Raw genomic sequence first — 12,817 nt, forward strand, 5'->3', positions numbered from 1 at the left:
ACAAAAAGCTCACCGCAAGCTACAGAACATCAACAACGCTGCTGCAAGACTGGTCCTCAACCTGCCAAGACACTGCCACATCCCCCAGCACCTGCACACACTCCACTGGCTCCTCATTGAAGCTAGAGTCACCTTCAAGACGCTAACCCACGCTCACAAGGCCCTCCATGACACCGGACCAGCATACCTGAACAGCCAACTCAAATTCCGCGCACCCCAAAGGACCCTACGATCAGCCCAGCTCTCCTACGCCGTGGTCCCCCACACCAGAAAGACCAGATCGGGAGGCCGCTCCTTCTCCTTCCGAGCAGCCAGAGCCTGGAAAGACCTTCTGCTCCACCTCAGACAGATAACATCGCTCCCCATCTTCGCAAGAAGGATGTATGACGTTATAACGCATACTTTTACTCCGCAGACCATTACAACGCGACTTTTACTCCGCATACCGTTACAACGCATAGCGCCTTGGGGCGCTGGATAGTGGTAAGTATAATTTACTATTCTAACTCCAGTCCCCGTGGACCCTAGGGAAGGTGTTGGATAGTAAATTATACTTATTCCCTATCCTAGAGCGCCCCCCAGCGCAATGCGTTGTAATGGTATGCGGAGTAATGGTCGCGTTGTAATGGGTCTGCGGAGTAAAAGATCCGTTGTAACGGGTGTATACCTCGCAAGAAACCTCAAAACCTGGCTCTTTGAAAGACCCCCTCCTTGATGGACTGGAACCTGCGACCCCCCCATCCCCCAGTGCCTTGAGACCCTTACGGGTGAGTAGTTGCGCTTAACAAGCACCTAATTTGATTTGCTTTGAAGGAGGTATTTGTGGAGGTAACCAAAACATATTGTTGCACTGGGTGCCACCAGAGCTAAAGCCAGCCCTGACCTCATGGACAGTCTTTCTGAACCTTGCCTAAGGAGAGATGGTCTGTGGGAATCCGACCTTCCATTCATCTCTTCAAAGAACATGCTCAACAAACAGGCAAAACAAACGTATTTTTTGTCAGAGAAATCAACTTTCATAAAAATAAGCCCAGCATAGGCAGAACTCTCACTTTCGCATGAATGCTGTTTGTGCATGATGCAACAGGAAACTCACATGCTGTGTGCTTCTTCTCAAATCAAAGAGTGCAGAATGTGGCTACGCCTTGCCTTCAGTAGGTTTGGCATCCATCATGATCACCACACCATTACCATTTTTTTTGCAAGAAGATCATCTTCAAGTGATGACTAGATGGATTAAATTCATGAACAGTGTAGACAGGCTACTCGCAAGATAGACTAAGCATAGCTACCATTCCATACCATCTGTCTTTCTGATACAAACAGTGGTGGCCGGCATGGATCGGTGGTGGCAGGGTGGTGCAGGGAGGCAGGAGGGTAAATAAAAAACTTAAATTCAACTCACCCCCTCGCCGTGTCCTCCTCATCACGTCTCTCCTCTGGCCAGAACAAGGCACAGGAAGCACCCAGGCTGAGGCTCCCCGTAGCCAATCACAATGCTGCATTGCAGCATTGTGATTGGTTTGAGCGCCAAACCACGGTGCTCAGACGGAGACAGGGAGTCTGGGCATGTTCTTCACCCAGGCTGTAATGCAGCCTGGTTGGAGAACATGCTAAGGGGAACAGCATTTACAACGCAACTTTTACAACGAAGTACCTTTACGATGCAACCATTACAACGCAAGTCATTACAACGACTTCCGCTGGGGGGCGCTCTAGGATAGGGAATAGTTTTAATTTACTATCCAACACCTTCCCTACTATCCACGGGGACTGGAGTAAGAATAGTAAATTAAACTATTCACTATCCGGCGACCCCCAACGCAAGTCGTTGTAACGACTTGCGTTGTAAAAGTTGCGTCGTAAAGGCATGCGTTGTAATAGCATGCGTTGTAACGACGTACATTCACATGCTAAGTGCGCATGTATGTTTGGTCGGCCAAACATTCATGCACACTTTAGGGAGTGCACACCACTCCTCCCCTCAACTGCTCTGTCAGCAGAGCAGCCACGCCCCATCCCACCTGGCAAAGCTGCCACGCCTGCAACAGGAAATAAAAAAATGCTAATAACTTTCAGTTATTATCATTTTATTTTTCCTTCCTCTGCTGAAAAGCAGTGGGGCGATGCTCCCCTGCCTAAGTGGACGAGCTGCCACTGGGTACAAAGAGCTGACATAGCTGCCACGTTTACCAGGTCCATGCTTGATGTGCTGGTCCAGTCCAGGTTTTTTTTCTTTGAATTCTATGAATTGTGGTGCTGTTTTAAAATGGAATACACAAGACTAGAACTTCCAGAATTCAAAGACAATGAACTGGACTGGAGCAGCACATCACATTTGGACTTGGGAAACGTGGCGTGGCTGTGCAGATGACTCTATGAACTCATTTTAAGGGCATCAACTTACATTATCTTTTTAAATACAAAATGAACTATTCTTTGGCACTTCACGCACAGGTTTCTACACTTTTATATTTTCCGCCTATTGGGATAAATCTCAAGGATTAACTCTCACTGCTGGTTATCACACGACTGGTACCAAAAACAGATGGTTGTATGAATTTCTTTTCATTTCAATCTTTATTCGGCATCAATGCAAAAAAAGCTTAAAAAGTGCACAATGAAATTTGTGAATCGAAGGGTCCACAACACATCAGACAGATTCTCTAGATTACACAGACATCAGGTATAGTCACAGACAACGCCATGCATACATTTGAGGATAAAAATTGCAGAAGAATGAAAGAAAGTTTACAATCTAAAAGCAGTGATTATCACAGAGTAACGACGTTAAATGAAGCACCCATCCGAAAACCTGATGTGTATTATACATTGGTATAAAGAGCTCTGTGCATTTTCTTGCAAATCCTCAGGGGACAAAAGATCGGGGTATCTGTCGGTCAACAACTTTCTTTAGTTGGATGGATCAAAATAGAAGTGGGCCTTGAAGGATAGTGCAAAGCAGCACGTTTAATGCTTTGGGCGCGGCTGGAATGCGGGCAAATTCTATGCGTGCGCAAATCGGACGGCCGGGGGCCTTCCGACGCACACGCCCACCGCGCAACGGGTTAAGGTGCCAAATAATGTACTAATCTTATCTTGAGCCAGGAATGAGCGGGCTGGGCGTCTAAGTCGCTTGTCTGCCAACAGCATTCTTTAGTTGGGTGAAGCAAGCTCAAGATTTATAAGTGCTAGGTTGACATATTGATCTTAGGCCAAAGCCAGGCAGGCAGAATGCAGCACACATAGAAAAAGGTAAAAACAAGGATAAATAAAACTATTTCTCCTTGTTGCACCATTCCTACATCTCCCCTGGGGAGGCATAGGATTCTGACGCATTCCCAGTTTTACAAAATGTTTGAAATCTGGGGATACCATGAATGTTGTGTGGGAACACTCACAGCAACACCCATTGACGCCCCTTTCATGCAGAGTAATGCCTGAAAGTCGCCCATATTTGGAAGGCCATGAAAGGTCACCCAGGGTGACTTTACGCTGCCTTGTAAATATGGGCAAGCCCATTGCGCCGCCGGCGCGTCAATAAAAGTGATGCACTGGCAGAGCAATGGGCTTGTAAATAAGCCCCTTAGAACTTCAGCATGTCTGTGGGTGCCCTTTTGAGAGCCAACTGATTTAATCCAGGACCGTCTCGGTCAAGTATAGACAGAACAAGCAAACAAGACATGAGCAACAGTTCCATTTGAAACATTGCAGGCTGGACATGTTAAGAAAAGTGGGTACGGGGTCGTCCATTCGGCTGTGAATGTGTGACGTTCATTCAAGTCAACCTTTCTCCCATATTAGTGCTCTGAAAAGAAAAGGAACAGTCATTTTGACCCTTAGTCGAAGGCTTTTGCTCCCTTTTATACTGCAATTAGATCCCTAACATTTATGAACAGTGCAGAAAGGTCCAAAGAATGATCACTAGAGCAATTGCTTCTTGTCCATTATATGCCAGTTTCGCACCAAGTGTACATCGCTGTATGATCTGATTTCAAGGGTAATTATATTGTATATCATCCTCCCAAAAATTAAGAAAACTGTTATTTGGTACTTTGTTCACAGGTCTTGCGCATTAATGGCACTTTACCTTTGTTCACAGGTCTTGCGCATTAATGGCACTTTACCTTTGTTCACAGGTCTTGCGCATTAATGGCACTTTACCTTTGTTCACAGGTCTTGCGTATGAATGGCACTTTACTTACTACATTCTTGTGTACCTTGGGCTAAGCTTCGACTATGCTATGGACCATGCTACTCTAGTCTTTTCAAGACATGAACCAGTAATAATGATGAGAGTCCCATTTAATTGATTTTATACACAGTGGTTTTAAATAACTGAAGTCAATATTATTACTTAAGTCAGTGTAAACTACACTGAAACTCACTGAAAGCAAACCAAACAAGATGGTACTAGAATATTGCCTGAAAGAAATATTGTATCCCAAACATTGCTTACAAAATATCTTCCCATTGCAGTTATTATTAGAAAATGTGCACTCCAGATGGAGACAACTCTGCCTGCATACGGCGTGGGCGTGGCGATGCTGACTTTATTCATTTGGCTTGGCAACGTCCTAGCATTTAAAACAACATAATCAGGGAAGTGGCTGAGGGGACTGACTTACAGATTCCCCAGACACCATTGGTGCTTCTCCTTGGCTATGTGAAGGATGTACCTGCTGGAGTACGGAAGCTCATTGTTGGCTGAACGAAGAGTGGTGATGTGCTAGAGGTGCGGCCCTTCCCTAGTGTCAAAGACTGGCTAGTACTAGAGGCGCGGCCTACTGTTGGGAGCAACTGGAAACATTTTGGGGTCTGGCTCCGATCTGTCCCTGGCCTAAAAGCATATGGGGCCACTCAGATCATATTTGATACTGCAGGTGGAGGAGGGTCCATGGAGTAAGCTGTTAGGGTTACATTGAACTTATGCTGCTCCAGTATACATGTTAACAGTGGCCGGCACTGGCCCAACCCACATGCGTGGACCATGTGGCTGCAGTGGACCTAATATACTCTCCCAACATAACGTGGTGGTCTGTCGGGCTGGGTAGAAACGTCATCTCTACAGAAGTTGGGCGGTCAGCGGGGGCGAAAAAATTGTGGATCCACAGTGTATTTGTCAATATTAGTATATAAAGTCACATGCTGTCTGGGGGGCTACGTCAATGCTCATTTGTATTTAATGCTACACTGCTTAAAACCTATTAAACATTAAATAAATTATAGAAAATATACATCCAATTGGACGATATTTTTGTAAACTATATTCAGGGCACAATACTTCTGTCAGACAAAAGTTAGTTAACATTATTCGGGCATTACATTCAAACAAAACATTTAAGCGCCTATGCTTTGTTGAGATGTGGATCGACGTGAATTCCTTTTGCTCAGTAAAATGCTCTCCATACATAAAGATGGCTACCACAGAAAGAGAATTCAGATCGTCCCCAGCTTCAGTTGTACTGTTTTTAACTGTAGATCAATTACACATGTACAAAGCTATTTAAACTAAAGAATAAACTTTGTATTTCATCCTGAAAGTAATAGAACAGACTGGATGATCACAATATTGTGTACTATTCATGTGTTGGCTTTGTCACTACCCTCAAAGACTACCTTTTACCAGGCGGTTTCTCCATGGGAGTGGAGGAGCTCCGCCCCTCCCCACACACCAGCAGAAAGCTGGAAAAATAAAATGGTAGTTTTCTGGCTTTTTGCTGAACGGAGAGGGCAGGGCGGCCCTGTGCGTCATTGCTTCTGATCGGCAGCAATTCTGTGTAAATTGTGCATGTCGGTTTGTCCGGCTACATTATTACAGGCAAACAGGCATGCGTAATTTAACCTCTCATAGACAGCCGGGTTGGAGAGCAGGCACAGGCCTTCAGTGCTCTTTGGAGCGCAGAGGCAGCCTGCTCCAGCCAATCCAGACACTTCTCTCATGCAGCATGAGAGGGGGAACAACCATCGCAGCGCATGCATCACAACGCATGCCTTCACGTCGCGTGCCGTCACAGCACACGCGACGTTACAACGCATGCATTCACTACGCCCCCCATTACATCGGAGGCGCCATTAGATCGCGGGCGCTTACAACGGACACGGGAGACAACGTTGGAACCACAAGAGACAGGTAAGGACGACGGATGTACCCCAGGTGTTTTAGGCTTTTAGGTAGTTGATGGGGACTGTATTGGAGTGGGGGGGGTTTAGGCTTTAGGGATTAGGGTTAATAGTAGTATATGGTTGTGTTTTAGGGGGCTGGGCTATTAGGGCTTAGGGTCGGATATGGTTGTGTTTTAGCTTTTAGGGTTAGGGCTTTTAGGGTTTAGGGTTAAGGGTCGGATATGGTACTGTTTTAGACATTTGGGTTAGGGCTTTTAGGCCTTAGGGTCGGATATGGGTGTGTTTTAGACATTCGGCCTAGGGCTTTTAGGGCTTAGGGTTAAGGGTAGGATCTGGTACTGTTTTAGGCATTAGGATTAGGGCTTAGGGTTAAGGGGCGTATGCGGTAGTGTTTTAAGGTTTAGAGTTAGGGCTTAGGGTTAAGGGTCGTTAATGATGCACTTTTAGGCTTTAGGGGGTCGTAGTGTGTAGTTTAGGCCTTAGGATCAGGGGGAATGCGCACTGCGGTAAAAAAATGCGATTTAGAACCATGCGGGGTGTTTGAATGCGGTGTGAATGTGTTTTACATGCTTTGCAATTGGGATGCGACGTGATTGGGTGCGTTGCAATTACTTGCGAGGTGAAGGGACATGCGATCTAAAAAATGCGATGTGAAGGCATGCGGTGTTACAGTTTGCAATGTGCCATCATACATCCCATGAGAGCTGTGTCTGGATTGGATAAGGAGCTGCCAGACCTATGCTGGAGGAGTCAGGAGCCAGCTGGAGAACACCAAGGATGTGCTGCAGCCTAAAAGGTTGGTGAAACTTTTTTTTTCTTTAAATGTAAATGTTTATCTGTTGTTTATTTCATTTTATTTATGTTGACCTACCATTTATGTTGGTCACTAACCGCCACTGCCTTTTACAGAAGAGGTTACATGCATTTCACTTAGCTCGGGGTAGTACACAAATCCGGACATTCTGGGGACAGCTGACAATGCTTGTTACAAGACTTCCTCGTTATCCCGTGTGTTCAATAGGCCTCAGACTGCCGAGTCAGCAGTGACTCAGCGGTACTGCAGCTGCCCCTTCCATCCTCAAAATGATATGTTCAGGGTGGATTTATGGAACACATTCTCATGAAGTAAAATATTCAGGGTATCTTCAGTCTGTTGTCAACAAACCACACAAATGAAGGCTTCAACAGGGTCGGACTAGGACAGTGAATGGGCCCAAGAACCAAAATTAAAGTGGCCCCCATCAGCGAATCAGATAGCTAAAAAAGTGGTAGAACTAGGGAAATCAACAGTGAAAACTGCCCCCCAGCCATAAACCCGACTCATAGCTGCTAAAATAAAAAAAACTGCCCACACACTGATCTGTCAGACCAACCCATCAGACTGCCTGACTGCCCAATAGCCCACCCCAATCATGGGCTATAGTTCCAAGAGCTAGTTTCATATATCGTAGGCCCCAGGCTGTTTGTTTTTCTTACCTCTGTGACGATGGTAGAGGAGAAAACAGTCTGGTCATACGTCCATCCCTCTGTGCAGGGCACTGTGCTCCAATGCGTCATATTGTCCACAGTGAAGTTGGACTCCAGGAGGCGCCACTGGGCCGAAGCAAAGTGCCGACAGTTGTCTGGATTGCGGTTCCCATCCACCGGAATGAATGGCACCAGGACAGCCGACTTACTTAGGTCGTAAGTTAAGTTAGTCCTGTCTGCCCAGCTGGTGTTGGTTGGAATCTTGCAATGGTGGCTTGGAATGACTGCAGAGAAGTTCTGGAGGAAGTTGTGGCAGGCTGCCAAGCAGACTGGGAGGAGCAGAAAAAAGGTGTGCAGGATCTGGAAAGGCCCCACACCCCCAACGGACTCTAGCAGGTCATTGAAGGTCATGATGGACTTTAGAAGGCCAAAGATGGCCACTTTGTGGAGTCAAACTAAATGCCAAATATGGCCGCTTTGTGTAGACAAACTAAATGCCCACGATGGTCAGTTTACGTCGGACTCTTGCCTCTAACCAGTCGGTGCTCAAGTTCAGATTCTTGCTCAGCAGAAGTACAGATTACCCGGCCTCGATAACTAGTGGAGAGACCAAGTTTCACAATCGTCTGAGGAGATGGACCTTGAGTTTGACCGTGATCTAAATAAACACAAAAAGAAAAACACCCCATAAATTCTCAACAATGTCAGCAATGCTTCAAATCCTCTCATTTTGCTTAAAGAAAGGGTTAGCCTTGTCAATGAGCACACATTTATTTTTCAGATTTCTTTTGATTGAATAAAAGTACATAAAAATGTACCATTTTAAAAAAAATAATTCCTATGTTACATGTCAAATTTATAGATCTAAGACAATATCTAAATCTGAGATATGCAGAGTGTGTCTTCTTATTTACATTTGTCAACGCAACCCAATGTGCAAAACACTTATGTACAAATTACGCATAATATTTCCTAATGTATATAAATCTAGAAAAAGACAAAACATTCGTTTTATCCTATGTAACAAGTTAAGGAAATTCGGAATCCGTATAAAAACATGCACCTTGATAAAAACCAGCACCTACCACGAGAAGTAATGTTCAGATACCATATTAGCAAAGTCAAATAAGGAGTCTGAAGGAAAGCTATGCGTAAACAAACTAGAACAACAAGTGTGGAATTGCATACTGCAAGATATAGTCCTGACGTAGTGAGTGACCTCATGAAGTACCCACACCACCAGCTTATTGAGAAGAATGGAAAGGTAGGGGGAAGACATCAGGGTCACCATCTCGCCTATGCCTGGACTCACTCTCTTAGGTGGGACTGTTGATGGAGCGAGATTCAGAAATATATTTGTTTTGACTCGCAAAGTTAAACTTCCTTAATAAAATAATCGTATTAATTAGCATGAAGTGAATTATACTAATCAACCTAGATTAAAATACACACACGACACAAGGGACTAATATATGTGCTCTATGTTGCAACTGTAAGTACGTGAAAAATAATGAACTAACCTTGTCTATTGTCTTTGTCAGTATTAATGCATCTGTTTTATTAATGGCATGTGCTTATTTGGGTGTGCTTATGTTATGTCTTTTTGTCTTTATGTGGCACAAGTTTGAGAAAGAATCCTGTTTGTTACTAAAATGCTTTTACTAGATAACATTTATTAATGGGTTAATAATTAGCAAAGGAGGGTGGGTAACAGAACAAATTCTAATTCTTTCATTAATTGATGTCTTGTGTTTGTATATACATTAGTTTTGCGAATGGGCCTAAGAAAATGGATGGCAGTGCTGCAGAATAGGAAACTTGACCAGAGTGAAGCCTTCACTCATGCGCAGACGAAAGAGCATTTTGCTGAACTGACAACGTTTAATGCAGAAGCAAATGTGGTCGAGTCGAATGTGTTCTTGGTGACATTTCCAAGGACAGGAAGCAGTATGGCCTGCCAAGATTAAGAAGTGAAAAGTTTTGTGCTCGGAGAATGTATCTTTCTTGAGGAAGCAAAAAGGATGGAGAAACTAAGAACAATAAGGGCTATGATGAGGCCCTGGACTTGGTCAGGAGAATATGACCTAATGGTGGACTGACATGGCGCAGCCAATTAGAAGTTCGGATTTTCAGAAAGAATGTGTGATAAAGATACTTTAGCTAGTCAGAAAAGGTATAAAAACTGACCCCTTTGGAGGGAGGGCGCTTCTCGCTTTCCGAATCCTGTAAGGCGTGTCGTGCTGAAGGACTTTTTGGAGCACGTAAGGATCAATAGGGTTATTGATTATTTCTTTAGGTTAAGTGAGTTTTAGGCAGGGAATATAGAAATTAGGTGATGAAAACTGTTTATTTTACTTAAATCATGCTAATTGATTTTACTTTGAATCTTCAGTCTAATGTGCTATTCCTCAATAAAAGCTTCTAAAATTGCTAATAAAGAAATTATTAAAATGCACTTATTTACTTATTTGAATAAAGTTAATAAAATAAGATTCTGAAATAACAAGCTGGTCTTGATTATTCATGGTCTTGTTGCCATTAGTTGATCCATTTACCTTAGGGACTTAATTAAATGTTTTATGCGCAAAACCATGGTCATGAATATAAATGTGTAAATAGTTTGTGAATAGGTTCTGATTAATTAGGTCGCATGATTCAGTTGCCCAAAATCTGTCTCATTGGTTAATGGGCCTTGTGAGTGATTTATGATTAATGGTAAGTATCTGGTGTTGGGTAGCGTTGCTGAGACAGAATTTCTATAGGGGCGCTGGATCAATTCTCTGGTAGCAGAGTTCGGTTACTATGGTAACTGTCATGTTACATGGTAGTTACATAGGATCTATGACTAAAACATGTTAAATTTGTCAAGTTGTTAAATGTTGTCGAAAGGTTTTTTCCAGCAGTGTGAAAATTACTAGTTGTGCCGGCATATGAGTAGTGTGACAAGTAAAGTTGCACAGTGCATTTGTTCTGTTTCAAAATAGTGGTATTGTCATATATCACTAGTGTTGAGGACGTACAGCACGACTATAGGGATTTCAGGTGTGTTAGGTAGAATGTATAGTGAGGATTGTCTATGAAATCGTAGCTTTTGAGTATAGGGACTTGGAGCCTGTTTTAAAACTCACTGCGAAAAGAGTAATAGAATTTATCCAAACTTGTGTGAAGGGTAAGGAAGCGTCGTCTATTCTTACTGGTGAATGTGAATTTATATGGTTGGTTTAAGTCCTGCCAAGATTTCATGTATGTATGATTAGGGAAACTTTCCGTTTGAAAGTGCGTAAATGATTTTGTAATTCCGTTCGAGTCAAACTTTGGATTGTTACTTAATGTGCATTCAGAGGGAAACAAGTTCGTTATTACCTGTTAGAAGGGTAAAGTAGCTATACTTTATCAACAATTGAATATTCTGTGAGAATAGCGTCGTCTATTTCACGTAAAAGAATACTTGAGTGATTGTATAAGCAACCACTTTATTTTAGCGAAACAGACAAATGGTTTGTTTTTCTGTCGTTATTAATTGAAATTCATTGAAAAAGTTTTCTTAAAATGGTGCTGTGAAAATATTTTGTAAAGGAGGTGTGAGCTCTAAGAGTGAGAGACGAGAAGCTGCAGCGGCAGTGTACGTCTCAGGGTCCGCGCTGGGATTGGCTAACATATGTCACAGCTAGCGAGCTGATTGGCTCACGTGACTCAGACGAGCTGTTAGCTGATTGGCTCATCCTGAAAACGGCAATTCTATTGGTTGAGCAAGGTGGTGAGGTAGCTTAACCTGATTGGCTTGTTGGTGAGTTTCGCGCACGGATTGGCTGGTTTTGCAGAACAACCAGGAAACGTTTACGATCATTTAGAATTAAGCGGATTGGATTAAAAACATGAGCTATTTTTACAAAAAAGAGGAGAAGAAGCTTACATGGCTTCAGAATTTGAAAAATATATTTACACCTGATAAGAAAATCGAATCGCGAGATGGAAAATTACTTCATAAGTATAAAACACCTGCAGCCTATATGGAAGGTGAATGTGGTTATCATACTTGCCTTTGGTTTGATAATTGGATGGATTATACCAAAAATGATGGTGTTTTAGCATGGCCGGAAGATGGGTCATTTAAAATGAGAGTTTTGAAAAATTTGAGAGAAAAAATGATGGCTCTTGTGCCTAAGCCTAGACCTACACAATTCGAAGCTTTAGTTGAATGGGAGGATGAAATGTTTGAACTTGCACGAGAAACCAGAGGTGTAACAAGAGGTCCAAAATTAGACATTAATAGAGAAACTCATGAAGATAGAATGCGTTGATGGAGATAAGCAGATATCTGTGATGGTCTCTACCCAGTAAGAGTGATGGTTACTGAAATACCAGGTCAAAAGAATACCCAAAAAAAAAATAATATTGAAGAAAGTGAATTAGAAGATCCAGTTTTAGAAGAAATTTATACTACAAATCGGAAACAGACTCCTTTTAAACCAGCTTGTACATGGTCTACCCCGATGGTTTCTACAGGAACCACTCCAAGTGCACCACCACTTAATGAAGAATCACCCAGATTTTACCCGAATAATACGCAAAGTCCTGAAAGAGTAGAAACGAGAACTAATTCTAGTACAAATGGTGAAAGTAGAAATTTTCCTGAAACTCCACTTTCGAGAAATGAGAATTCCAGAAGTCTAATGGGAACTGGAAGAGATGAGAAAACTCCAAATAATTCAGAATATTTACGATCAAAAGAAGAATTAATACGACAATTAACTAAAGGCATGGAAGCAGTGACAGTTCCGGTAACAATTGGTCCTGTTCAACCTGTATTCGATCAGGGAGAAATTAGACATCCAGGTTTACCTATTCCATTAAATGCAGAAATTCAAAAAGTGGCTGAACAATTTTACTCAGATTTAACAGAAATACATCGAGAGAAAACAATGATGCCTGATTTAACTTTAATCAAGGTTCATCATGCAGAACACCAATTGGTGCAGAATCTGATACTGAAACCCCAGAAAAAAGTGTTGGAAAATCAAATGTAACATCCCCAAAACTTGATGTTGCTAGATTAAAAGCAGATTTGGAGGAATTAATCATTGCACAATTGGACCTGATAATTTAAAGCATTATCAAGATGATGAATTATTATTTATTTGCAAAAGTGTACAATGGAAAACGAAGAATAAATATGAGCAGTTGGAAGAATTAGCTGCTGAATTAGAGGTTGATTTGAGCAGAC

General features: G+C 42.6%; 1 protein-coding gene across 1 annotated transcript in view; it reads right to left on the reverse strand.

Moving 5' to 3' along the window:
- LOC144781528 (solute carrier family 22 member 20-like) overlaps nucleotides 1-12,817 on the reverse strand; it is a 160,373-nt gene that overhangs the window by 113,845 nt on the left and 33,711 nt on the right. Inside the window, exon 2 of the mRNA XM_078660427.1 lies at nucleotides 7,603-8,251. Coding sequence (XP_078516553.1) covers nucleotides 7,603-8,004 — 402 coding nt within the window. The 5' untranslated portion in view covers nucleotides 8,005-8,251. The remainder of the gene's footprint in view (nucleotides 1-7,602; nucleotides 8,252-12,817) is intronic.

This window comes from Lissotriton helveticus, chromosome 9 (assembly GCF_964261635.1).
Source record: "Lissotriton helveticus chromosome 9, aLisHel1.1, whole genome shotgun sequence".
Classification (NCBI taxonomy): Eukaryota; Metazoa; Chordata; class Amphibia; order Caudata; family Salamandridae; genus Lissotriton; species Lissotriton helveticus.